This window comes from Mycteria americana, chromosome 22, assembly GCF_035582795.1.
Source record: "Mycteria americana isolate JAX WOST 10 ecotype Jacksonville Zoo and Gardens chromosome 22, USCA_MyAme_1.0, whole genome shotgun sequence".
Classification (NCBI taxonomy): domain Eukaryota; kingdom Metazoa; phylum Chordata; class Aves; order Ciconiiformes; family Ciconiidae; genus Mycteria; species Mycteria americana.
Genome location: NC_134386.1, coordinates 1,875,913 through 1,901,763, shown reverse-complemented (window position 1 = coordinate 1,901,763; position 25,851 = coordinate 1,875,913). Strand labels below are relative to the sequence as shown.

General features: G+C 56.9%; 1 protein-coding gene and 1 long non-coding RNA gene across 3 annotated transcripts in view; both read left to right on the top strand.

The window, feature by feature from the left end:
- Window positions 1–20,012, top strand: part of LASP1 (LIM and SH3 protein 1) — a 35,335-nt gene extending 15,323 nt beyond the window's left edge. The window contains exons 3-7 of the mRNA XM_075523065.1: window positions 5,045–5,129; window positions 12,774–12,881; window positions 16,347–16,509; window positions 16,657–16,751; window positions 17,098–20,012. Of these exons, the coding sequence (XP_075379180.1) occupies window positions 5,045–5,129; window positions 12,774–12,881; window positions 16,347–16,509; window positions 16,657–16,751; window positions 17,098–17,271 (625 nt within the window). The 3' untranslated portion in view covers window positions 17,272–20,012. The remainder of the gene's footprint in view (window positions 1–5,044; window positions 5,130–12,773; window positions 12,882–16,346; window positions 16,510–16,656; window positions 16,752–17,097) is intronic.
- Window positions 20,013–23,546: 3,534 nt separating this feature from the next.
- The window catches only part of LOC142419787 (uncharacterized), a 29,131-nt gene continuing 26,826 nt past the window's right edge, over window positions 23,547–25,851 (top strand). The window contains exon 1 of one of the 2 annotated variants that reach the window (XR_012778633.1): window positions 23,547–25,523. This is a non-coding gene — a long non-coding RNA (uncharacterized LOC142419787). The remainder of the gene's footprint in view (window positions 25,524–25,851) is intronic. The other variant, XR_012778635.1, reaches the window with a different exon arrangement.

The window sequence follows — 25,851 nt, the reverse complement described above, 5'->3', positions numbered from 1 at the left end:
TGCCTAGCGCAGACAGACAGATCACTCCTGCCTGCTAACAACAGTCTGTGGGGGCTCGAGGCCGAGGAAAAAGCTGCCTCAAATTCTTGGGAGGTTTCCTCAAAATCTAACGGAGGCGGAAACCTAATTCTAGCTTGGTCTGTGCGGTCTATGGCTATCTCTTCCTCTCCCTCACCAGACTGCGGCTGTAGCAGGGCACAGTCGGCTGTGGGTACGGTGTTCCTCTAACTGCTCGAAGCGGGGCTGTCAGCTGTCTTTCAGACTAATTGGGGTTTTTTCTCCCCTACATCCATGGCTTTTCAGTTTCTGAGCTCCACGGGGATGAATTTCTCTGTTTCCAGCCCTCGCAGCGACTGGGGCTTCCCTCCTCCCCGCATCCGGAGGCTGCTGCTGGGGACTCGTCTTCTCCCCGGTGTTATTAGCATGCCCAGGGCATGGGATGCGGTTGCCATGGCAATGGGATGATTTCAGCTCGCAGCACCAGCAGATAGTACGGGAGCTCCTGGGCCGTGGCTGAGCCGTAAATGCAGCTCTGGCTGGTGGTGCACACAACTTAAAAATTGCATTTACCCTTCGCGGGAGCCATATGTCTCGCTGAGTGGCTCTCCTGCCAGCCTGGGGGCTGCCTGCAGCCCTCCGTCCCTGCTCCCTTCAGGGGATGGGGCTGTTAAAATTGGGGATCTCTGTAAAAGCTGCCGCTGAGCAGCAGGAGAAATCTCCTGGATTTGCAAAGACCCTGGGCAGTGGCGATGGCACTTGGCTCTCTCCGTAGGACTGGGACAGAGCTCTGTTCCCATCCTCGCGGCAGGTCTGGGGCTGGTCTGCGTAGCCTCTTGCCTTCCAGACCTGATCTGCAAATGGAGAATAAGCAACCTGGGAGGGCATTTGGGTTTTGAGCTGTTTGTACTTAAAAGGTTGCTTTGTTTTCTTTGACCTTGGTCTGAGCCAGGCGGTGACTTCCAAGAAACTCAGCAAAGGGCTCCGGGATGTGAGTGGTAACTCGGGTAAAACAAGAGACAAATCTCGAGACTGTCCTCTCGTGCCCCTGTAAGCTGAGGTAGTGCACTTACGGGATTAGCACTACTGTTAATTAAGCCTTGGCTCCACCAGCAGCTGCCTAATGGCACCTGGGTTTGGACAAAAAATTGCCCATCTCCTGCTGATGGTGTTTGCTCCCGAGTCTGCCGGCAGATACCAGCCTTCCCGTAGCCGGAACGCGTGCTGCGCCTGCGGAAGGGGAAAGGAGTCGTCCCAGCGAGCGGCTGAGGTGCAGCACCCCTTGCGCAAGGGCTGTTAAATGCAGCCTCCTTTGACGTGTGCTGCCTTGGCCACTGAAGCTTATGGGCTGCTAAGAAAGGGTTTTGCCACCTCTGCGATGACAAAAGCGCCCGCTTCCCTCCATGTTGTCTCTTCAAGGTACGAATGCGTTAACCCGGCAACTAGCGTGACTGCGGCAGCCTTTACAGGGGCGATCTTTGCTAACCAGGGGCCAAGCTGGGCCAACGTAATTTAGATCGAGCCCCTCCGTCGCCAGCCCCCCAGGCTGTTCGTCTCTGCTGGCAGCAGACAGCAGCTGCTGCGGATTTGGTCCGGAGGTGTCTTACGCTGTTCTGCTGCTTCCAAAGTGTCACTCGCCGGTACAGCCCTGTGGCAAAGGCTTGGCTGTTGCCACTGCTGGAGTGTCCGGCAGAGAGGTGGGTCAGGATAGCACCCACCCAGACATCCGCGCTCCACTGGCGTTGGCTGCCAGGAGATCAGGAGCTGTGGCCAAAATGGCCAGAGCGCTTAAATCAAGGGCAAACCCGTGCCCAGTTCTGCAGCGTGGTGTCCACGCGGTGTCCGTCGCTCCTGCTGAGCGCAGGACCCTCCTAGAGAATCAGCTTTTATCATTATTGGAATCTTAATGCAGGAATTTCTCTGCAGCAAGCCACAGGCAGTAGCTTGGTGAAATAATCTGCCTTGATATTGTATCCCAGTGTGAAGCCCTGACATACCAGTGCCTGAAGGTAGTGGGGAAGGGAGCCTGAACACACAGTATTATATCCCCTCTAATCAGATTAATCTAAACAGAGATTAAACTATATCCTTCGAGCAGTTGGTGATCTGTTGTTTGTCTAAAACTGATTCTTGTCCTTTCCAATCTTATTGCTGGGTGTTTGGGGGAGCCGTGGGGGGTTAATTTAGGCTTATTTGGTGTGGGTACAGCTGTGTCCTCTCTGCTCCCCCACGTGCTGGTGAAGGATGAGGGCTGGCTGGGGTCTCGTGGCCGATGCCCATCAGATGTTCGTGAGATGGCTGTCCTCAGACGGGCAGAGTATTTCCCATCCTTCTGGGACCCTGGTGTTGACTCCCACCTCCCCTAAAGCAGCAGGCAGCTGGGATGGTGGTGCTGGGCCATGGCAGCAGGTGACATCCAGGAGGACAAGACCTGGAGCAGGGAGGTGGAGGTTTGGCTTTTTCGGGGGGATGCTGGCTGGAGGGTGCGTTCCCCGCCGTACCGTGCACTGCGGGGCTGGGGAGGGGAGCGGGCAGGGAGCTGCTGCTCGCTGAGTTGTCCTTTCCCCTTTCTGCAAACCACATCTGCATTGTTTGGTTTCTGTGTGTGTAGGGGGGGTTCTCTTTATTTTTTTTCAGTGAGGCTGAGGCAGCTATTTTTATTCTCGAGTTTCCTGCGCTGTTGCTTTACTGAGGTATGTGCTGTTCTTTCGGGTCTGTGGTTGCCTATCTGTTGCTGTCCTGCTCCAACAGCGCTGCTCTAAGGCAGCAGCTTTCAACCAGATTCCTCCGCACGCAGCTGGCTTTCTGCTCATTTACCCTCATTTGACCACAGTTCGATTAGCCTTGGGCAGAGGTGCTAACGCTGATTCTCTAAATAGATAATTGCTAATGCTGGAGCAAACAAGCTCCCAAAGCACGGCCCAGGGGCTTCTTAAGACCCACAGAGACCTGTTGCGTGTGGTCTGGGAAGGGACAGGAGCTGCAGCTATCCCATAGTTTGCTTCGTAGCCCTCGGGTGAGAGCTTGGTTCAACTTCCAGTTGGGCTATGTAGATGGAGATGTGGGAACTGGAGGCTGCACAGTCTGAGTTACAGCCCTGAAACTGGGATCAGGCATTGTGCTCAAAGCCGCAAGATCCCCAGCAGCAGCTCAAATCTGCTCAAATTCAGATCCAGGAGAGCGAGCGAGACCTCCCGGTTGTCCTCTGCGAGGAGCTGCGGTCTGTTCAGTGGACTGCTTCGCCCTGGTCACCTCTTTCAAGAGCTGCTACAGTGAGAGGACAGTCGGATCGCCTGGCTTTGCAAGAGAATTTATCCAAGTTCTTGCGTGTATTTGAAAGCGAAACTGAGCGGCAGCGTGACGCGCTGCCGTGCTGCCCTCGTGCCACGCGTGTGCAGCGGTGATGCTGGTGCTGTCTCCGTGCCTCCCACCCGCTCTCCTGTGCAGGCAGTAACTCTCCTAAAATCCTGCAACCTTTCTGCCACTGGATTTGGGAGTCCTGCTTCAACTCTTGTGAAAGAGAAACCTCTGACCCTTTCAAAAGGCAGTTTTCCCCTTCTTGCTCTCTGCTATCTGCAGTATAAACCCGAAGTGCTGCCGTGGGATGTCTTGGGTTTCTTTGCCATCCCATGAGAGCGGTTACCATCTGTTCAGTGTCAGATTTCCTCTCTGGGCATATCCTGGGGAGCGTTGTGCACGGAGGGCTTCGCCTCCACGGCGGCCAGCCCTGAGCAGTCTGGAAACGTTCCTCTTGCAAACAGTTTCCTCTACACCACTTGTATAGTCCTCCAGATACAGCGAGGCTGGCTGCCGGGGCTGGAGCTGGCCACGGGCGAGGGCATCCTCTGTGGCACAGGACGTAGCTGACCCCCCGTGAAGGAGCAGCGCTGGGACCCGAGTGCTAAAGCATCACGCTGTCGGGACTGACCCTGCCGCTTCTTGGCAGCGTGAGAGACTCCAGTAATAACTGCCGTGGGGGTCTGGTCAAGCCCAGCCGGAGGTGTTTGCACGCTGAACACCCCCCCCCCCCCCCGTTACAACAGCGATTTGCCTTTTGCTGTTTTCCGTGTCTCCGGGAGGTGGGAATGGCCACGTGAAGTTCACCTCTCTACTTGGACAGGACTTGTAGCAACCTCCAGCTTTAGGATATTTACTTTCTGCCAGTACCTGAGTTCTAACTGTTAATTTACGTTGTCTACAGCAAAGGCTGCGCGCGCTTTCAGAAACTGCTATATGGCACTTCAGAACAATAGCTGCTGGCTTGTAGCCAGACCACGACAGACGTCTCCTGCTTTACACTCCCATTCCAGGCGTGTCCTAAGGATTCACTAAACACGTTGAGCTGGTGCAGAGAAGCATGTGCAGCCTCTGCCCCAAGACGGGCACGGTTACGCTGATATGGTCTATGCCAGGTTCGTGATATTCTGCGGTACCAGAAAACCATAATGTGAGGCTTATGTGGCTGAAACTTCAGTAAAATGAGCAAGTAAAACCACCCCGCTCCCCTCTGACCCTTCACAACTGGCACAGTGAAACGGAGGGCACAGTCGTAAACCAGAGCGTTAGCAGCATTTACTTGGACTAATGTTACCCTGAGGACTGTTTAATGAAAGATCGAAGATGTGTTAAGGTCTCTCCAGAAATCAGGCACAAACCTTGAATGGCTTTGTCCCCTGGGGAGAAAACCTCCCCTTCCCCTTTTTTTGACAAAACTGAAGTTTAGCTGAAGTTAATATATTGAGATTGGGAGAGAACCCAGTGAGAAATGTGTGTCTGCTGGGGAAGGCGTTGGGCGCAGGTGAGCGTGCACGGTGAGAAATAACCATCGTCCCAAACGGCTGCCGCTAAACCTGCGTGTTGATGTGTCTGCAGCCCTGGTTGTGCTGCTGCTGCTGCTGCTGCTCACCGCGGTGCTCTGGAGCGGGGCCACAGCACTCGGGCGTCCTGATGCTTGCAGGGGGATGCTGGTGGTGGGATGGGAGAGGGCAGTGAGCATGGTCGTGGCCCGTAGGAACACAGCGACTAATGATCTCCCTTCTCTCCCCAGACACTACCCGAAGCAGTCCTTCACCATGGTGGCAGACACTCCCGAGAACCTGCGCCTAAAGCAGCAGAGCGAGCTTCAGAGCCAGGTGAGCATGCGGGTCTCTCCTCGCCTGGGACTGCCGTACCTTGCCCCATCGCCCTGCGTTCTCCCACGCTCTGCTGCTTTTCTATGCCCTCGCACAAAGGAGGGAGAGGCGGCTTTGGGGCGTGGGTCCCTCCTCTCGGGTCTCGCCCATCTCGGCTGTGTTTGCTCTTCCCTTCATCCCTGGCTGCTGTGACCTCCCGGAGGTGGGAAGGGTCCAGCAGGCAGTCCTCCGCTCCCAGTCCATGCCTTGCACCAGTTTATCTTTTCCCTGCTTCCATCTGGCAACATAACCAGGTGAAATAGCAAACGGCCTCATCTGGACAGGCGTTGACTCTCTAACGAGTATTTCAGGTAAACCCAAATCTTGTAGGGCTTGAAAGCTCTGGCAAGCAGAAATAAACAGATGGAAGGGATAATGACTGGCACAGATAAGGATTTCATTCTCTAGTGGGAAGAGAAGAGCCTGTTTGAGAAGGGTGTTGTCCAGACGTGTCCTGTTTTATACCCTGAAGGTGTCCCTGGATCAGCAAAAGTCCCCAGCCTTGACGCACAGCTGTGGGCTGGGTTCTTGCACCAATATCTCCTGATGATGCAGGGGGAACTGCTTGGCTCTTGGTCCCTTGTGTGGGCCAAGGAGCAATCCCTGGTTTCCTTCTCTCACTTTGAAACACTGAGAACGGAAATGTGAGCATCAATTTTGTGGAGAAACAGCAGGAAGGGCAAGATTAGCCCAGAAACGGGCACCTTTGGTGGGTGACCCTTCTTGGTGGGGCTTTGCTCTGCTGCGAGGCTGTGTTGAAGCATCTTGAGACGATGCCCTGAACCGTTGTCACGGGCTTCGACGTCGCAGAACTGCAGGCGCGTGCTCAGGGTACGCTGCGCTGGAAGAAAATGTATCCAGTGGCAATTTTGGCTTGAGTCAGCATCTCGCTGGAGAGCACAGGATGTGGCAACTGTTCTGGGAATCTATTTAATTTCTTTTTTCCTTTGAAAAGAGGCAAAAAGACTGCCCGGAGTGCTGTCAGCAAGGCATGTTGGCGCAGCTCAGTGTTGTCGCAGTGTCGGTCCTGGGCGGAGGGAGGACAGCACAGGATTTGCCGTAGTGGTGTTTTCAGGGTGAGCAGTCATTTTTTGGGATCAGTGCACTCCTCTCGCTGCTGTGCTGTGAAGGATGCTTGTGACCCTCCTTGCTTCTCTTCCCATTAGCCTGAGAGTGCCAGGAGCTGAGAAGCAGATTGCCTGGGAATGCATCCCGCTGGAGGAGGAGGAGGAGGAGGAGGAGGAGGGGGAACCGCAGGACCTCACCTGTTAGCAGATAGAGCTGGTGGTGCCCGTGCAGCCGGCATCGAGTTTTGAAACCTCGCCTTTTGTAAGGTCTCTTCCTCAGAGCAAGTTGCCCAACAGCTCCCTGGCTTGCACAAGCGCAACTTGGCTCAAGCTTAGAGCTAGAGCTCAGCCTGGGGCTGGCTTTGTGTTTTATAGAGTGGTGAAGGGGACACAGTTGCTTTTCCATGGTAACAATCGAGATAATGCTATACCGAATGGTCTGGAGTCTCCAGCGCTGTTCTTACAATGAATTCAGGCTCTTCATTAGTTGTTGCTTATTAAAGGAGACCCTGGGGAGGGAGTGTGCTCCGCTGCCTGGGCTTTTCTGTAGCTGGTCGGGACTTTCAGCTCCTTGTGGCGTGCGGAAGGTGGCTGGAGGCAAAGCCAGCTGCCTTGCAGGGGAGGGGGTGTCTTTATTCTTTCGAGCCCGCACCTCCAGAAGTTGGTCGCTACAACTCAAATGCCAACAGAACCTCTGTCCCTGGGAGAGAAGCGGCCGTGCCCAGCTCCTGGTGGCTCCTGGACTTTGGGGGCTGGAGCTGGGATAGCACAGAGCTGTAAGAGCCTTCTGCGCTCTTGGTTGCACGCGAGCGTGTCAGAAGAGGGGCTGGGGTGCAGGCAGGGTCTTCCAGTCTGCCAGGCATCAGCACCCCACCTTTTCAGGGCTGGTTTCACACCAGGATGGGCTGCAAAGTAGGACTTCTCCGAGTGGGAGGGAGAAGAGGCTGCGGGGGGGTGCGCTGGCTGTTTGGGTGCTGGCAGAGCCCCTGCGGAGAGGGGCCAGGGTGGGATGCAGGAGCAGCGGGAGGGAGGTGGCATTGCTGAACCGGGTGGAAACTGCCAGGCTGAAGCTCCGGGAGCCCTGGGGAGGATAGATCCTAAACACACTTCAGATAAGATCTTAATTCCTCTCTGCCTTTGTTCTGCTTACAAAGGGAGTCTCCTATTTTCCAAGTGCCAAACATTTGTATTTCTTGAAGCACTCTAGCAGCCGCTCTGCTTTATTGACAATCCCTTCTTACTAATTGCAGGAGCTGAGCAAACCCCTGGGGACGGGAATAGGTCGCTTCAGCCCTTCCAGAGCAGGCAGAAAGGTTCAGCGTGTTGCAAATTAACTGGATGAACTGGAGCTGTTAGCTGAGACAGGGAAAGGCTTGCGGAGAAGGGCTCGCTGGCTGTGCTTTGCAGTGATGAAAGCCTGGTAGGAGGGCTTCTACGCCTCAGCTTGCCAGTTCAGGTGCCACCGAAAAAATGCATCCTGGCTAACGCTGCTGGGACAGGCAGAGCTCTGCACGTGGGTCTGGTCGTAAAATTCCTTGTGGAGTAAGATCAGGGCTATGTGAGCAGTCACATCTTGCCTTCAAGCTTGCGTTTGCCAGCCAAACTCAGCTGCGGCCGAGCCTTTGGACCTCGGTGCGAGGCTTCCCCGAGCGTGTGTCCCTCCGGAGAAGCTGTGGCTGGGAGCAGCTGGGAGCTGCAGTAGGAGAAGGGAAATCGCTGGGTCTGTGTCCTCTGCAAGGGCTTTCTAACTGGTGGAGGGTCGTTCCCCGGCGATGGGAGGGATGCTCCCCAGCGGTTTTGCCCGTTCCTCTGGAGCAGAGCTCCTGTGGGGCTGGAGAGCCGCTGTCCTCATGGATGACCCTGAGGAGGCTGATCCTATATTTCCTCCTACCAAAAATACACTCCCTGTCCACCCTGGTGTGACTGGAAAAGCTGGTGGTTCACCGGAGCCACTGCTGGCAGCCGTGCCGTGCGCGGGGAGGTGGGGATGGGGCAGCTGCGTGCCGAGCTGGAGCGGTTTCATGTCGCTCCTGATGCCTCTGCTATTTGTGTCTGCTGAGAAGGCGTCTTCTGTTCCGGTCACTGGTAGATGCTGGATAATGGTGTCTTGTGCGGCTAAATGAGTCTCCAAAGTGACAGCTTTGACGCCTGCAGCCTTCTCTTACGGCCCACGTGTGGCAAGAAAATTGCAGGTTCCCGTCCTGTGGCTCCTCTTTCGAACTCTTAAAATGGGTGGTTTTGGGCGCAGCCCTTCCTGCCGGAGGGTGGAGGCTCCCGTGGCGTGGGAGGCAGGTACCAGTCCCCTGTCCCTCCTGCAGCCCCGTGTCTGTCACCTCGGGGAGCCGCTGTCGGTGACATCGAGGACATGGGTGCAAGGAGGGTTTAAGGTGCTTGAGCCGAGACCTGCAAGGGGTTATAACGTGTGAAGGGCCGTTCTCCAGCTCCCTTTGGATAACGCCCAGATGCATGCGTTGTCGCTCTCCTTCCTATCGTGGAGGGAACAATTCCTCTGGGAAAACTAATTGTGGATCCCATTTTTTTTATTATTATTATGGGATGAAGCGTGGATATGGCGCTGTCTGCATCACTCTGCTCTTTAATACTGTGTGTGGATGAAAGGCAGCTACGAGCCAGAGCGACGGGAGTGGGTATGTGGGTTGGCAGGCGTGGGGGGGGGGGGCAGGAGCGATGGCTCCCTACAGCCCCTTGCACAGCACCGAGCCGATTCCCGCACTGAGCCGATCCCCAGCGGTGCTCACGTGCCCCGTGAAAGCGCGGCAGGACGTACAGAACCGTGCGTTTCTGTCCCTCCTTATCACCCAGGGTCACCTGCACTCGAGTTTCCAAGGGAGCAAAGGGAGGAGGACCCTGGGAGCGTGGCTGGAGCAAGGGTTCGTGCCTCTCTAGGGGCAGCCTGTGCTGCAAGTGGGGTTCCTCGGTGGCTGGGGGTTGCAGGTCACCTCTCCCCACCCAGCGCTGCCTGCCAGACTCCTGCCTGCACAGCCCGGTGCCCATATAAGGGCAGGGAGAAGCTGAAAGGCGCCTTGTCTGAATGCTTCCTCTCTCCTTTCCGGCCTTCTCGCTTAGCCCTAGCGATGGCTGCAGCCCGGCAGGACCCGGCCGCTCCTGTGCCAAAACCAGGAAGGGTCGTGGATCCCGTGAAACTGCAGTTCCCCCGTGCTGAGCGTGGGGACAGCGGTGGCCTCCCTTGCTTCCTCCCAGCATGGCCCCGATGCTCATGCCGTGCTCTGATTTCCATGGCCAGGCATGCTGGGGTGCAGGAACCCCAGCTAGCTGGGAGCACCAGCCTCGGATGTGTGTTTTGGGTTGGCTCTGCCTCCAGGTACCAGCATCTTCCTCCATGACTCCTGGATCTGGTCCCCCTGCAGTCAGGCATCCCTGTACGGCAGTTCTTAGGGCCAAGTTCCTGTATTCTGAAAGCTGGAGGGGTAAAAAACCAAGGAAGATGGAGGGGGATGGGACTTAGGAGAGTAAAAATACAGAACTTATCAAAGGAACTGCTTAGCCTTGTGATTAGCTTCTCGCTTGGTGACCCTATCTTTCTAGCCTGGATTTCTTTAAAGCTCGTCAGCTTGTGCGTTTGCAGCCCGCCGGGGCCGGCTGAGCAGGAGGCTGCGGGATAAACCCTCTTCTTCCGAGCAGCATCTCCAAGCACAACGGCGGGGCTGGCATCCCATGCCCGGGCTGCAGAGCCCTGAAGGAAAACAGCCTTTGTTGAGAGCGGAGCAGATAAAGGACCAACGCAGCCCCTCTGCCCGCCTGTCGCGGCGGCTGAGCAAACCGGGGCCGGTGCTTTGCAGAGCAGCTCGTGGGGCTGACTCACCCCCCGCCTGATCCCCTGTCCGGGTGTGTGTCATAGGGTTTATGTTGCTGCTCTGTTAACCTTTGGTTCCTTGTACCCGATGGTTAACACCTTGAGGCTGCTCCTTCCTAATCGGTGATGTTCAAGAGACGTTCTTTAACCCAGCTAGTAAAAGTTTTTTCTCTCCCTCTTACTGCTTCAAGCAAAAGGAGACTTTTGCCTTGAAATTGGTCTCTTGTGTTCTTCTGATGTGCTTTGGCATCTTGGTTGTATTAATATCCTCCCGGGGTGGGCTCTGCAGCCTGGTTCATTAAGCCTTTGCTTTCTGATGTCGCGTTAGAGTTAGAAATCTGACGCGATTCATAGATCGTACCATCTATCTAAGGGTTTCTGCGATACCCTATGGCTGTGAAGAAGCGGTCGGGGCTCCGACATGCTTTCAACACTTGCGTTTCTCCTGGTTTGCAGGATAGGAAGAGGAAATGTTGTGTTTGCAAGCAGAGCGCACCGAGCTCCGGGGTATCTGCACCGCTAACCCACGCAGCCAGCAGCGAGCTCTCCCATGTGCCTGCCGGTGCCCATTGCAGAGCTGGTGTCTGGTATTCCCTCCTGCTCCGGACAAAACCCTCCGAGCCGCGGGCACTGTGGCCTCTGAGCTGCCCCAGCCTCCTGGCAGGGCCAGCTGGGGGGGGGATGCACAGAGCTGGCCTGAGCCTGCGTCCCCTGTGCAAAATGGAAACCGCGGTGTCTCATTTTCCTGTGGAAATCTCTTGTTTCCTGTGTCGTTCTGGACCAGAGAGGGGGCAGGACCTGCTCCGTGGCGTGCTGCACGCCCGCAGCCCTGGCTGGCTCCAGCACTGGAGGGGTCTGACCCGGGCACGTCAGCGCGGCCCCGGTGCTGCCTGCCCCTGCCTGCTGTGCCAGGTCCCGCGCCGGAGCCAGGCAAGGCTACGGGAGAGCCCATATGGCAGCAGAGGTGTGTCTTGGCTCCTCCAGAAGATATTATAAAATGTTTGGCAGCCTTTCCTGAAAGGTGTTTCCAGGCCCAGCTGGATGCGCTGTCTGGATGGGAGGCAAATATGTGAGGTCTGAAGGAGTGTGTGTTGGGGAGAAATCGGCTTTATCCCGCCTCCCCCGCCACGCTGCCAGTTCTCTGCCTCCGAGCTTTATCTTGGCACGGCACGTGAGCGCGGCGCCGATCCGCAAGCACAGCCCTCATCCTGCAAGCTCTTTCTTTGTGGGGCCAGCCCAGCTTCCCAACCGTCCGTCTGGCAGGCTGCCATCCGGCTGCGGGACGGGAAGGGTTACGGGAAGCTGCCTGCGCTGGCCAGACACGTCGGGTGTCTGGCCCCTGTGCTTGGGTGAGCGTTTCCCTGCTCCCGCTCGGGGAGCGATGCATCGGCTGCTCTCCCAGCTGCTCCATCCAAGGTGGCTCCCGCTCCGCTTCTCCCGCTGCCGGCAGCTCTGCCCGCAGCCTCCTGCCAGCTGGAGGGAGCGAGCGTCGGCCCCAGCTTGCACGCACAGAGCCGGGCTGCTGCGCCTGTGCTGGTTGCGTGGGGACCCGGAGGTTTAATCTGCTCGCGTGAGAAGCAGCGGTGACCTTTTCATTTTAGTGACAACGTACAACTTGTCCGCAGCGCACCAGGCGAGCTCTGCAGAGGTGAATCCCTGGGAAAGGGCAGCTTTGGCTGCACGTTTGTAGGCTGCAACGAGACGGAGCCTCTAAGGCTCTCCCCTCCCGAAACGGGCAGAGGCAGCTTCTGACAGCCATCGGTGCAGGGCCAGATCCCCGCAGAGAGGATGGAGGAGGTCAGGGTGTCTCTCTGCACATCTGCTTCCCTGCCTCGTGAAAATGGGACATCTTTTCGGCTGCTCAGATCTGAAAGCCAGCAAAGCCACTGTGTCAGGGTGGGCCAGGCAGCTGAGTGCTGTTTCCTTCCCTGTTGGAGCCATCGAGTCAGCCGTTGGGTTTCAGCCTCTGCAGAAGCTGCTTCTGCTTCTGGGTGACTTGGGTGGGAGCAGTGGTCCCGCACAGAGCGGGGCCAGTTGCGAGCGAGGACTGGGACCAGCAACCCCGGGAGCCGAGGCTGCCGAGGGCTGGGGAGCACATCTAGGCTGTGGCTATGTGCTGTGTTAGCTCCCTCCTGGGAGAGCTGGAAACTCCAGTCTTAAAGCTGTGTAGAGCTATATTTAAAAAAAAAGGGCAAAGAAAACTGGGACTTTTCAGCTCCTGGGTGTGCTAGGAAGGGATGCTGATGTCAGTGTGGCAAACAGAAATGAGGATGCTTGTATTTTGCCAGTCTCCACCCTCTGGTTTTGTTATGGTCTTCCTGGGTGTATTCCTTCCCAGAGGCGGCTAAATGTCCCCTGACTTGGAAACGCTCTTGTACGGGTGTAGCTCATAAAATCCTCGGGGCTCTCAAGCAGGCAGCTTGCCACGGGTCAGCTGCTCCGTGGTACGTGGCTTAGGCGCGCTGGTAGCCCGCAGGAAACTCAAAGTAAATCCAAGTTACCCCAGCCCCTGCTGAAAGAGAAGCAAGATCAGCAGATGCCTAGGGAGCTGTTTGTGTGTTTCAGCTCTCGGCAATAGCCCGCTTCGCTATTACCAGATACGTTAGGGGGTCTCCCGAGCAAGGCAGAGGCCCTGTTACAAAGGTACCGCATCTCATGAAGCACACGGGTCTAAATCTGTTTTTTTTTCTTGCTTGTACCCAGATTCGCTACAAGGAGGAGTTTGAGAAGAACAAGGGGAAAGGCTTCAGCGTGGTGGCTGACACCCCGGAGCTGCAGAGAATCAAAAAGACTCAGGATCAGATCAGCAACGTGAGTAGCTTCTAATCGCTGTGTGTGGTGTTGCCGTGACCTTCCCACCGAGGCGGCTGCGGGGGGCTCTGCCCGAGCGGACCCATGCTCCGACGGCTGCCAACGAGCGCGCCAGGCTGCAGCACCTCGAAAGCCTGGCGGCGTTAATTCTCCAACCCGTTTGCCCGGGCATCTTGTGACCCTCTTGCACCTCTCCCGGCTCCTCCGTGCTCGCAGATGCTGCAGCCGGACCCAGAGGGGTGTCCCAGTCCTTCCCTTCTCCCGAGGCGCTCAAGTCCGCGTTGATTGTGAGAAGCAAGGAGAGGGGAGCGGCATGCGGGGGGGCGGATGCGGACCAGGGGCAGTCCCGTGCGTCCCTGGTTGTCGCTGTAACCCACAGCGTGGGCACTGCAGGGTCCGGGCTCGCTGGGGCCAGCCCCGTGCCGCTCCCCCTGAGAGACTCCAGTCCCTCTCGTGCTCTCTCTGGCTTGTGTTTGTGCGTGGAAACCCCAGCCAAAGGCACACCTCTTCCTCCTGTCCCTTTGCAGCTGTGACCGTCCCCTGCCAGGCTCCGCTAGCCTTGACCCCTCCTCTGACTCCTGCAAAGCCCTTTCCAGCCATCCGGCTGTTGGGAGCGTTGGCTGCAGCTGCTGCTGTTGGATTGTGCCGAGGCTGCGCACGGTCCCCAGCGTCCCCCCACCTGCTGTCACCAGCCCCGAGGGCGGGACAGGCAGCGTCATCCGCTTTCTTACCTACAGCCCGCATCTTGCGTTAACCAGCCACTGGATGGGGATTGACAGCGGAGCGCCTCTTTGTGTCGCCTTTCCACCTCTCTGTAGCAAGAATAACAATTTCAGCGCTTCTTCAATAATAATTACGAAACTGGTATTAACTGCACCAGAACAGCCTTGCAGGGAGCCCCTCACGGTCCCTTGGCCATGCACGGCTTCCCTCCTGCCTCGATGCTGAGATGGAGGGGTTCCTGGGGGCTGTGCACAGCAGCACCTCTGTCCTCCCTTGCCCTTCTGGAAGGGGAGCTCTGTCCTGTGTCTGCGAGAGACCCAGCTCTTCCATTTCTGAAAATTACATTAAAACCATGCCCAAGTTCAGCGGCAGTTGGCCTGGCAGCTTGCGCTTCACCCAGCAGCCTCCCTCCGTGTCCAGGTGCTGGTGGTGCGGTACGGAACGTGGCAGACGTGGACGTCTGTGTGTTGCCATGGTGAAGGAGGAGGATGCACGCTTGCACGTATAGCTGCGCTACAGGGTGCGGCAGCGGTGGGGTATATCTGTCCCCTGCCCAAACTCGTCCCTGCGCTCCCAGGCATCGTGGCACAGGAGCCCGCAGTAGCCTCTGTCTTCAGCAGAACGCAGAGTTAATTAACCTTTAGCCGCTAGTGAAAGTCAGGAGTGTTCCTTATCAAAAGCCCAGGAGCTGTTGTGAAACCCTGGCAGGGCAGGGAAGGCTGGTTTCTCCCCGACCAGTAAACCTGTCCCTGGAGCGCAGCTTTGCGTGAGAAAACTCTTGGGCGTCCACTCGACGGGCGGCTTCCATGAGCTGCTGCCAGCTCTGGGCTCTGCAGTGCCCGGAGCTGCTCTCGCCGGCTGAGCCCTGGGCAGAAAAACCCCGCGCTCCGGGGTGCTGCGGGGGCGCGAGCCAGAGCCCCTACGGCCGAGGCGATGCGAGACGTGGTGAAAGCCTGTCCCGGAGCTTTTCCATCCTTAAGCATCCCTACTCCAGGGACAAAGCCCCTGGCTTGGGCCCTGCTGTTTGCTTCCCTGGGGTGTCCAGGGGAAGAGGGTTTGGGCTTGCAGGAATGCAGGGAGAGGGAGGACCGTGCCTGCGCCCGCAGTGGGAGCTCGCACGCATGCAGGAGCTCACACACATACACAAACGCGAGAATGCCCAGCAGGGCGGGAGGAGGTTGTTTATTCCTCCTTCTTCTGATCCCATTGTGCAGTTCTCTGGCAAGTACCGATCCCTCCTCGGGGAGCTGCGGGATGTTATCTGCACACCAAACCCCAGGACAGCGAGGGCTGGGGAAGGCTTCCCGCTTGGGAAACGGACCTGGCTGGAAGATTTTCCCTGGGGGCAGCTTCTCAGTGGGGTCTGGGCTGGCAGGAGATGAGCACAGCTTCTCTGCCGTGGAGCGGGGCTGTGGTCTTTGTTACAGAAAGCACCGCTCTCTTTCGAGAGAATCTGTGGAGGTTTGGGGGCATTAAATAACACAGCAGAGAGATGAGACCAGCCCGTGTCCCTCTGCTCGGCCCTCTTCACCCTCTCTCGGCCACGGGAGCAGTTTTCAGCAGCTTTCCCATGGGCATCTGGCTGCCAGCCTGGGGTTGCAGTGACCCACTTAATACAGACAGACCCACTCCCTGCAGAAAGCCTGGCCCAGCAGGCAGCGTTTCACTCCCGAGGGTGCAGCTGGGCAGGCACCCAGGCAGCAAACGGGGCTGCTGGGGTGTGAACGCCTCCGCAGCACAGAGGTGCCCCAAACCACCCTTGGTGGAGGGTGCCGATACGGTCCTGCACGTCGGGAAACCCTCCTGGCAACGGAGCTGTGCAAAAAAGCCTGAGCCTCTGACCAACTGGGAAACGCTGTCCTGGGGCCGTCCCTGCTCGGACTCCCTGCAGCGGCTGGGGGAGCAGGGTGCTGCCCTCGGGGTGTTCTCCTTCCCGGGAGGGTGGCTCTGCTCCAGGCTCTGCCTCCTGCCTGTGCAGGGAGCCTGCTGGAGTGCCCTTCAGTGAGTAACTGTTTAACCAGCAGACAAATGGGCTCCAGGTGCTTTCCGATGGCAATGCATTCATTAACACAAGTGGCTATTAATTTTTGCACCCTTCCCTCCTGCCCGCTGCGGGGGGGGGGGGGGGGGCCCTCTCCGTGCTGGCCGCAGGGGAAGGCTCGGTCCGATGCAGCTGGTGCGTTTGGTGGTATCTGCTTTGAGTCTCCTTCAACGAACAACCCCGAAGCCCTCTCACGCTTCAGTTAAAGAGAAATCTGGGGGTGGATGTTGGAGCGGTACCTCCACGGCGCCCGCTGCACCCGGCCGTGGGCTGGGGAGCTGCACAGCGAACTCGGCATGTGCGGGGGGGATTTCCTAAAGGTGCTTTTGCTCCGCGTTCCTGCAGCCTGCGGGCTTGGGAGCCTGGTCTTGAATCTCACCCACGCTGGAAAAAATTGCGTATCCCACCCATAGGACGCTTAAACCTCCTCCTTTCTGTGCCACAAATGGGTCTGAGCAAATGTCCCTGGGGAGACGGGTGGGGAAGAAGCCCCCTGGGACTGTTGGGGAGGCCATGAGATGGCTAACGCTGAGCCCTTGGTGCCGAAAAGAAATGAGCTGGGACGAGGCGAAGGACGTTGCTGGCGCTGAAGGGCTGCAGGAGCTGCTGCCATTGCTGAGGTCTGGGCTCAGCCTCGTGGCCGGCGCTGCAGAGCCGTCCCGCCCGCGCTCTGACCTCTCCTTCCTCTCCTGTCGCTGTAGATAAAATACCACGAAGAGTTCGAGAGGAGCAGGATGGGCCCGAGTCCCAGCGAGGGCGCCGAGCTGGAGCGCAGGAACTCCCAGGAGAGCACCAATTACCGGAGACCTGCGGAGCAGCAGCAGCAGCCGCCGCCGTCTCATCACGTCCAACCCAGCAACCCAGGTGAGGCGTGGGGGGCTGCGGGCGTTGCAGCCTGCCCCGGTGCGTGGCCCTGCGCTTGCTGGGGCAGCAGCCGGCTCTTCTTTGCAAGGAGCGTCGCGTGTCCCCCACGTCCCAGCTCCAGCTAACGGACCCATCTTTCTCCCCCAGTCTACCAGCAGCAGCAGCCGTCGTCTCAGTCCTACGGCTACAAGGAGCCCGCGGCACCAGCCACTACACAGCGCAACGCTCCTTCTGGAGGGGGGGTGAGTAGAGCCCAAGGGCTCACAGCACCCACCTCAACACCAGCCCCCCGGTTTCCCCCCCTGGGGGTTAGGGTTTGCTCCACTTGCTCCCCGCTCCTGCAGACCGCGCAGGGGAAGAGCAATTTTGAAGGGGCTGATGGGCGTAATGCTGGGTGCCCGGTTGCCGCTTGCCACGGCTATTGCGGGCACCAGCATCCCTGTGTCGGGTGAAAACCGCCTGGATCTGGCTCTTGTGTGGGGCTTGGTGGGGCTCCTTCCCCCGGGACCCCGCTGTGGATGGCAGCTCTGCCCATCTAGGGCAGGGCATGGGGAGGGTCCATGCCCGCTGACCCCTCTCTCCCCACAGAAGCGTTTCCGTGCCGTCTATGATTACAACGCGGCTGACGAAGACGAGGTCTCCTTCCAGGATGGCGACACCATCATCAACGTGCAGCAGATCGACGACGGATGGATGTACGGCACGGTGGAGCGCACGGGCGACACGGGCATGCTCCCTGCCAACTACGTGGAGGCCATCTGAGCCGCGGGAGGGGACGGGGTGCGTGGCTGACAGCCGAGCCCCCAGCCCACGCCGGCCCCTGTGTGTGTGTGCGCGTGCGTCTCTCTCTGCCCCAGCATCCCTTATCCCGCGTGCTCTGCCGTCACCCGCTGGAGCCGTGTCCTGACATCTCGGTTACTCTGTGTTTCTGCAGCCACCTCCGGTTTCTCTTGCCAATTTAGCTTTGTTCTAGCTCTGTCGGGACTGAGGGACTGTCTGCAAGGGATATTGGGGGCTTGAGAGACCAAACCACCGCAGTTTTCCTTCTCCTTCGATCTCCCTCCTCTCTAGCCCTCCTGGGCGCTCCGGCATTTCCTGGCCAGGGGAAGCAGCCGGAGTCACCGGGACCCCAGCAAAGGGAGGAGGAGACCATCTGTTAGGACCAAATTCCCCCGCTCTGGTGGGGACGGGCAGAGGGGCGGCGATGTCTGCGTGGAGGAGGGGAGGGACGCTCGTCCCGAGGGCTGCCTTGGGCTGACGGGAGGGATGGGCTGGCAGCCTCCACCCTGCGCCGCTCTGGCTTGTCCCGTTGCTTCTCCCGGCTCCTCTGCGCAGTGTTTCCATTCAGTCTTCGCTCCCTTCGGTCCTCAAAACAGAAAAACATTCGCAGTTCAAATCTTTTTACAAAATCTTTCTTTCTCCTCGGGATTCAGAGCGGCTGCTCTGGACAGCCCTGGAAGCGGCTCTTGCTTCTGCCTTGGGCTCTGGCTGTCCTGTTCTGCCTCCCCAGTCCCTCCGGGGCCAAGCCAGGGCTCTGCTGCCGTGGGGAAAGGAGTAGCCACAACGTTGCTTTGCCTGGAGGCTGCTGATCCCGCTCGAGGACTCCTCTGCACTGGGGGTGAGCACTGCGACACCGAGACCTCACGTCCCCCCTGCAGCTCCGGCTTTCTCTCTTTGGGCCAGGGTCTGGGGGTCCCCTGGGCCCCATGTGCTGGGGCAACCTCTTCCTCTCTTAGCAGCGGTCGCTCCCCAAATTTCACCCAGAATCTTCCTGCTTTTCTCTTGCTGCTGTGGGGCTTTTGAGACCCTCCTGAGCCCTCCACCCACTGGGTAGATGGTCTGGGGAGCCGGCAGGATCAGCCCCTGTCCCTGTGCCTCTTCTGAGCCATGTGTGAAAGATCCTCCTCCTCTGCCACTGTGCTGGGGACCGTCCTGGGTGACTGTCCCCTCCAGCAGCTCAGTCTTGAGTGGCAGAGACCAGGGTTTGGCACCCTGAGCCACCCTGCACCTCTTGTTGGTCCCCAGCGGTGGTGGCTTTTGGGACCACCGCTGACTTGGGATCGCATCGTGGACCAAAATCTCAAAGCACATCCCTGTCCCCTTCTCTTTTGGGCTCCGAAGGTCCTGGAGCCGGACAGGGGAAGGTATAACTGGAAGCCTGTGCGGGGAGGGCAGGAGTGCAATGCTCTTCTCCCGGCTCGGAGGAGCCGAACGTGGGGGAGCGGTGATGCCTTCGTGCTGCCTCTGGTGCTCTCGCTGCCCCATGCCCCCTCACGGCCCCGGCTCGGCCCGGACCGCGGAGATCTGGCAGCTGGAGGAGACCATCCCCTTGCCGAGCTGCTCGGGGCTTTGGCTGCGCTGCACCGCAGGGCCAGCATGCTTCCAAGAGGAAGCTGCCATCTTTGCTATTCCCAAAGGAAAAGAGGGAATCAAGGGACCAAAGTGGCTGAGTCGAGACGTTCCTTGGGCTCTCCTTCGGGACGCGTCCTTGGGGACAGTCTTGCGGAGGGGGAGAGGATCCCACCACCTCGTACTTGCAGTCCCCTTTCTCAAAGCGCGTGGGGCTGCAGGGCTGGTTCGTGGACAGCGCTGGGTTGGGGGTGACCGGAGTCGGGGGCTGTTGGAGCTGCGGGGAGGGGGTTCCTGGCAGGGCAGAGACGCGCCAGGAGGACGTGAGCTGGGCAGAGGGGAGCGTGTTGCTCCTGGCTTGTTCCCCAGCCGGCTGCAACGGGAAGGGGGAGAGTGATGGGGACTCCTGGCACTGTCATCACCTCGGGGTGAAAACGGGACCCCAGAAGCAGCCGGGATGGGCTTTACGGGATGGGAATCCCGGTTGGTGCTAAAACAAGCGAGCACAAGAGCAGGGGAGAGGGGGCGGCTGGGCAGGGGGGGAGTCTGTGTCTCCCTGCTAATCCTCTTCTTAATCACGTTCTTGTCTGGGAAGGGGGGGGGAGTATCAATGTGAATAAACCGTTTTTTAATGGACCAAACAACACAGGCAATTATGTTTTGGTATACAAACCTTTTTTTAATGCTACCTTGAAACCATTGTCCTAATTCTCCCCTCCCACGCCCTGCCCCTTCTCCCCTGCCATGGGAAACAAATCTCTTACTGCTTGATTTCTGCCTTTTCTCTCGACTTATGCACTTTTTTGCCTTTTTTCATAGCTGAAAAGCACCTAAACCTGTATTTAAAATAAATAAATAATAAAATAGTTAAAAAAAAAAAATTAAAAGCTAAATTGCTTCTCATCACGTGTAAAATAGACCTTGTCCATCCCAGCTTCCCCGGTTGCGTCTCAGTGCTGAGCTTAGAACGTGTTTTCTTCTGGATCCGTCGCTTGATTGGGGTTTGTCCTTGTGTACTCCTTCCCGTCGGGTTGAGCACCCACCAATAAAAAACGTTATTTGGCCTTTTTAACCGAACCACCGAATGGAACAAACCAACCGATTCTCTTCCCGGTTTACTCGAATTAAAAATAAAAGTATAATTTTTACCTGCCGATTGTGCTGGGTTTGATTGCGGTCGCTTTTCTGGCCATTTTCCCTGCTCCTTTGGGACACGGTTGGGATCTGAGGTCTGGGGGAGGCTGCCAGAGCTGGGGTCCTCACGTCTGCCTCGCTCCCCTGGGAGTGGGAAATGCTGGCATCCCCGGGAGCCGACCTGGGATGCAGCTTCTTGGCTTGTCCCTTGCTCTGGGCATGGCTTGGAGCCAAGGGACGTGCTTGAAGCGTTCAGAGCCCTGCTGCAGCGTGTCCGGCTGATGTGCTGCGGCCGCCGGGTACCACGGAGCCCCAGGAAATCGGCCTCGAAATTCAGCCATGAGCCAGGTTGGAGAAGCGCCCGCAGAGAGCGGAGCGGAGGCACGGGCGATGCCTCCCCACTCGCTGACCCGCTTCGGGGTCTTGCTGTCGGAGGCCAAATGCCGGTTACAACGTGGGTCTGGGATCTGCTGGGGTTCGGGTGTGCCGGTGGCCGCTCCAGAGACCAGGTCCACCCAGGGGAATGGTCAGCTTTGCTGTGGGCAGCAGGGGCACCGGGTCCTGGCTTTGCCCGACCTCTCCGAGAATGCAGCACCACCACAGCTGGGTCCTCCGGCCCCCAGCCAGCCCGTGTGCTCGGAGAGCAGCTGGCAACGGCTCAGCTTGGCTGCTGCAGCCTCTCAAGGTGGGAATTTCAGCAACTACAGTGTTTAGCAGTGGGAAAAGAAAATCTTGAAGGTGTGTGGAGAAGGGTGTTATTTGCATCAATAGCACTAGCCAAAAAAATTAAAATAAAAAGGCTCCACGGCTGTTGCTGCTCACTTAAAACCGTAGTGCTTTAAAGCGTACTGAAGCAGGTGGTGTGACGCTGAAAGCAAAGGATGCTGCGGTACCCCAGGAGTGCCAGACTCCGAAAGGTGAGAGTTCAGAGCAGTCCTGTCAGGTTGACACGGCTTTGCGATGGCCAAAGCTCATTTTTGCTTCTTTCCCCATAGGGTGGGCCCTTTCCCAGCTGCAAACGGGGGGGTTGCATCACCATAAGCACCCCCATAAACTGGGCAGCAGTTTGGGTAGGAAGAAGCAGGGGCAAAGCAACCCTCCCGCAGGCAGACGGTGCCTCCCGGGAGCCCCGCTTGCAGGTCTGGGCTGAGTGAGCGCTCCTCTGCCCGTGCGAGGCTGAAGCCCCATCTGACCGCCTGTGTTTATCCCTTTATTTTCTGCCTGCCTGCTGGAAAGCAGCTCCGTCAGCTCCGGCATCATCTCTCCATCCTGAGCAGAGCGAGCCGTGCTCCAGCTGGGAGGGGAGGACGCAGCGGCTGAGCCGCGGGAGCGAAGCGGCGGCTCTCTTGCCGAGCATCCCCTTTCCACGTCACGGGGAGCCCGGCAGCCCCTGCCCCACCGGCTCTTCGCTCACCATGCTGGATATTTTCATCCTGATGTTTTTTGCCATCATCGGCCTGGTGATCCTCTCCTACATCATTTACATGCTCTAGAGCGATGCTGGGGAAGATGCGGCTCAGCATCAGCCTTGCAATCGAAGCATCGTCCAGGTGAGCTGGCTGCTCCTCGTTCCAGGCTTTAATTTCTGAGAAGAAACGTGTCCAGGGAGGGGGGGAGAGGGGATAGTTTTGGTTTTAATGCTGTTGTCTTTGGCTGCTGCTCCCTCTGCCTGGCCGAGGCAGCCGAGCTGACAGCACCAGCGCAGCTGTTTCCTGCTCAGGGCTGGAAGGAGGGCACCAGGGTTTATTTTATAAATGAGGCCACCTCGCCCACTGAAACGTGCACCGGCTATTGTGCGGCTGCTGGTTTCTCCCTGCTGGGATTATCAGCCCCTTCCCCTTTGGAAAAGCTGCTCTCTGCAGCATGTACTTGTAGGTTTTGTTCCCACGAGGGAGGGAAATAAAACGGCTTAGGGGAGAAGCAAGAAGTGATCCCAGTTGCATCATTTTAAAGGAGACAAAGCGGGGGGGGGTCCCGGTGCCTCTGCCCCCTGTGCGGGTGAAGGGGGGCTGCTGCCGCTGCCTGTGCTCGCACACGCTGCCGTTCCCACTCGTCACCGCCTCTGGGTCTCCCGCAGCTCTCGGGCCCAGCTCAGACAAGCATCTCCTTTCTCTTCCACAGCCGCCGCCTGGTCCGTCTCCCTCGGAGCCTTCTGGAAAAGCGTTAACCCTCTGCGAGCAAACGGCTGCCCGACGCGGAGCAAGGAGCCGTGCGGGGTCGGGGCTGGCGTTGCGGAGGGGGCTGAGCAGGCACGGCCGAGGGGGGCGAAGGAGGGAAATGGGGTGGCAAGGGAGAGGGCTGCGAGGTGACGTCCTGCTGCCGAGACGTGGGTTGTTCCCGGTGACGCACGTGGCGTCCCAGGGGGATGCGAAGGGTCCTGCCCCCTCTGTGTGGCTTAGCCTCTTGGGATGAGCGCTTCCGAGGTCGGTCGTTTGGGTTTAATTTTAGAAAAGCACTTATATTTTTAATGAAAAATGTTCAAGGAAATGAAATAAAGAGGAATGACACAGGAGAGCGAACGCGTCTGCTGGTGTTGACTCTGCCGAAACACATCCCTGTGCATTGGCTGCAGGGCTGGGGCACGCACGGCTCCGGGAGCAAACCCTGCTTCTGCGGAGAGATGCAGGGCAACCCGCGAGCCCCGAGAAGGACGAGATGTTGGCAAACCATGCCGGGACACCTCTGTGTCCCCTGGCACGAGGGGCAGCTGCTGCTCCGGGCACGGTGGGGTCTGAACCAGGCTCTCCCCAGCTTGGAGGGTGCCTGAGCAGCTGAGCCGTGGCTCACCCTCACTCAGGTCCCCTCTCCGGTGTTCAGGGAAGCTCCGGGAGGTCTCAGTTCATCTCAGCCCAGAAAAAGGAACATTTTTAATATGATGGAAATTTCTGTGGGATGGAAAGAACATTTCAGAGCTTAATTTCTCCCAGCTTGGAGAGGCCTGGGAAGGTATTTGGGGCATCAGGAGAATTTTTCCTGTCCTTTTATGAAGCCCTGCATCGACCCCTGCCCTTACACTGTCAGTCACATGCAATGCCGTTTTCAAACTGAAAGTTTCATCCTCCTAGAAGACAAAATTTTCATATGCTTGGTCTCTTCCAGGAATTTATTTTTTTTTAAGCAAGCAATAAACACCTGAAATATCTGTAATGGGAAGAACAGCTCATGCCCCATTAGTTAACCGTGGCACCATCACAGGAGTGCGTGAGAGAGAACAGGCTCCAGCGAGCGCAGGGGCTGTGCAGGCGCTGCCGGCGTATGCCGAAATTGGTTGATAAGACCTTCAGAAGACCGTGTTTACAGAAAGAAGAGGGATTTCAGAGTCTGGGAATGCTGGATGCGGTTAGTGTTGCCAGCTGTATGCTTGACACTGCAATTTCCTGTTAGTAAAACTCCTGAGAGAAACACAAAGTTGGTGACTTTGCTCCCCAGCGTGTTCCCAGTGCACCAGCCTCAGCCCGAGCTACCCAGGGCGGTCCCTCATCGCCAAGCCCTGGAGATGTGGAAAAGCTTCTCCTCGCTCCACCACCAAATATAGTCGAAAATCAGAAACTTGAAATATTCTGGGAGGAATTTCTCTAAGCATAAGTCATGTTCTCAATAACCTCCGCTTCATGAGTCTGTATCTGATGTCAACATTTGCAGTGATTAAGAGAGAGTGAGTAAGGAGGAATGCGTGGAATGGAAACTCAGCTGAGTGTGAAACCAGGAACAATAATTTTCTCTTACTCCGAACGCTCCTCTCCTCTCGGAGGGCCTTACAAACCCGTCAGCTATGCATAACAATCCCTTCCTCCATGCCCCAAATCAGCCAGCTCCACGCTGGAAGGTGAAGCGACCCGGCCCAGCAGCTGAGGACTGCAACGGGATTGAAACCGCCAGGTGGGAGAGCTGTTTGCAGACAGACAAACGGCCGCAGCGGACAGGGAGCTCGCTAGCAGATGGGATATGGTGCTCCGCAGCTCAGATTGCAGTCAGGGTGCAGCCCTTCTCTGAAAAGGGCTACACTGGCACAGGGGGAATTTTGCTTCTCATCCTGGGCGGGTTTTATCGACTCCCCATGGCAGCAGTTAAAATTCGGCAGCAGAAGAAAAAGCACCATTTTCTCAAGTATCACTGTCCCAGCTCCTCTGGTGCTCGGTGCTGCCCGGGGGTTCCCCGCCTGGACGCCATTAGCCCCACGGTGTTTCATTGCGAGAGAGCCGATCAGACGGTGATATTGGAAAACGAGGCTGCCAGGCTGGTGCCATTATCAGTTCAAACAAAACTGGTTTGGGAAGTACCGCTTCGGTGGGTTTGAGCTTTGATCCTTTGGGGAGGAAAGTCCTCGTCTGGTGGAAATGCTAGCGTACCTATGAACGCTGCAAAAACTAACGCCAAACACTTGCTGAGCTATTGTGTATGTAAGAAAAAGAGCAGTTAATAATAATTAATAATGCCATCAATATTTCACAATTGGCAGCCGCATAAAACTTGCATTCCTGGAGGATCTGCTGCGAGGGCGAGCTAGTGCCGGCAGAGCTGACATTTCATCTTTGTCGACTGCTGCCAGTGAATCAAAGAACTTACTTTTCCTGTATCGCTGCGCTCGCATAATGGCATCCCTTGTGATGGGCTGTAATTTATTGCTGCTGTGTCCTCGGTCCCAGGAGATGAGGCAGGCACTGGCAGAGAACCTGCGCCAGCCCTGTGGTGCTTTGTGTCGCAGCACGGCGAAGCAGCGTTACGTGCAAGAAGTACAATGGACCGAGAAGATGCGGTGGTTCAAGACTCCACTCCATTATTCCAGAATCCATCTGTTGAGATTATTTATTGGTAGCGATTCCTGCGTATAGAGGGAGGGAACGGCTAACGATCTGGGCTGTAGCATTCCGCCTCAGTGGCTTCTTGGCTGCATCTCCCTGTCACTGTACGCACTGCAAGTCTGGTTTCTCCTCATCTTTCGAGTTCATTAGCGCTCAGTTTGGAGGCATTCGGTTCACTGACTAGATTTCAGACAAAGAGTCTTGCATTTTGCTTACTTCAGAAAGAATACGTAGTTGCAGCACAATTCTACTATTGCAGCGTGCTCTTAAATATAACCTTCAAACAGCGAGAAAAAAGGGATGGGAGAAGCAATTGCTAGCAGACACTCCTCTCAGGGAAGGTTTCACCTCTGCCATCTACCGGCACGCTGCAAAGATCCTCAGCAAATTTATATCCCGTATCCACTCCTTAATGTAGTCAAATCCTCTCTGTAATTGTATATTCGACAAATGTCGCAAGAATTTTTAACGTGCAAACTTCCAAGCAAATCATTACAGAGCTGTTGTTGGCTCATTGCTGATGAAATCAAGGGGGGGCAGCTGAGATAAATTGGTGCCATTTAGCTGTTTCCAGCAGGTGAAGGCTGGCTTGCAAAGCTAAACCTGGGTCCCCGCAGCTAAAATCCGGTCCTGAAGGAACACTAAAATATTTGGAAAGTGATTCAGGCGAGAAGAAGGGTATTTAATAATATGAAGAAAACAGCCATGTTGTAAACAACGCACAGTAAAGTAAGTGCTTTTTATTATGCTTTATGTATTTGTGTTTTGAAGGCAATATAGCAAAAAATCAAAACCTTTTATAAGTAGCAAACATTTATATACTTTAATGAAACAGTGATCTTAGCCTATGTGCATTGAACGTCTGTCTCCAACTTAGCTAAGTCCTATAAAGGCAAATATGCTTTAACAGTTCAGTTGTTACACTAGGCAGGGAGAGGGGGCTGAAGTTTCTTCTGCTTGACAGTTAAAAGGCACCTGTAGTTTGGGGGGGGGGAAATTGCCTTGCCTTGCTTGAAAGCAGTTAAATTGCTTTCAGGAATCACCTCTTTCTGCTAAA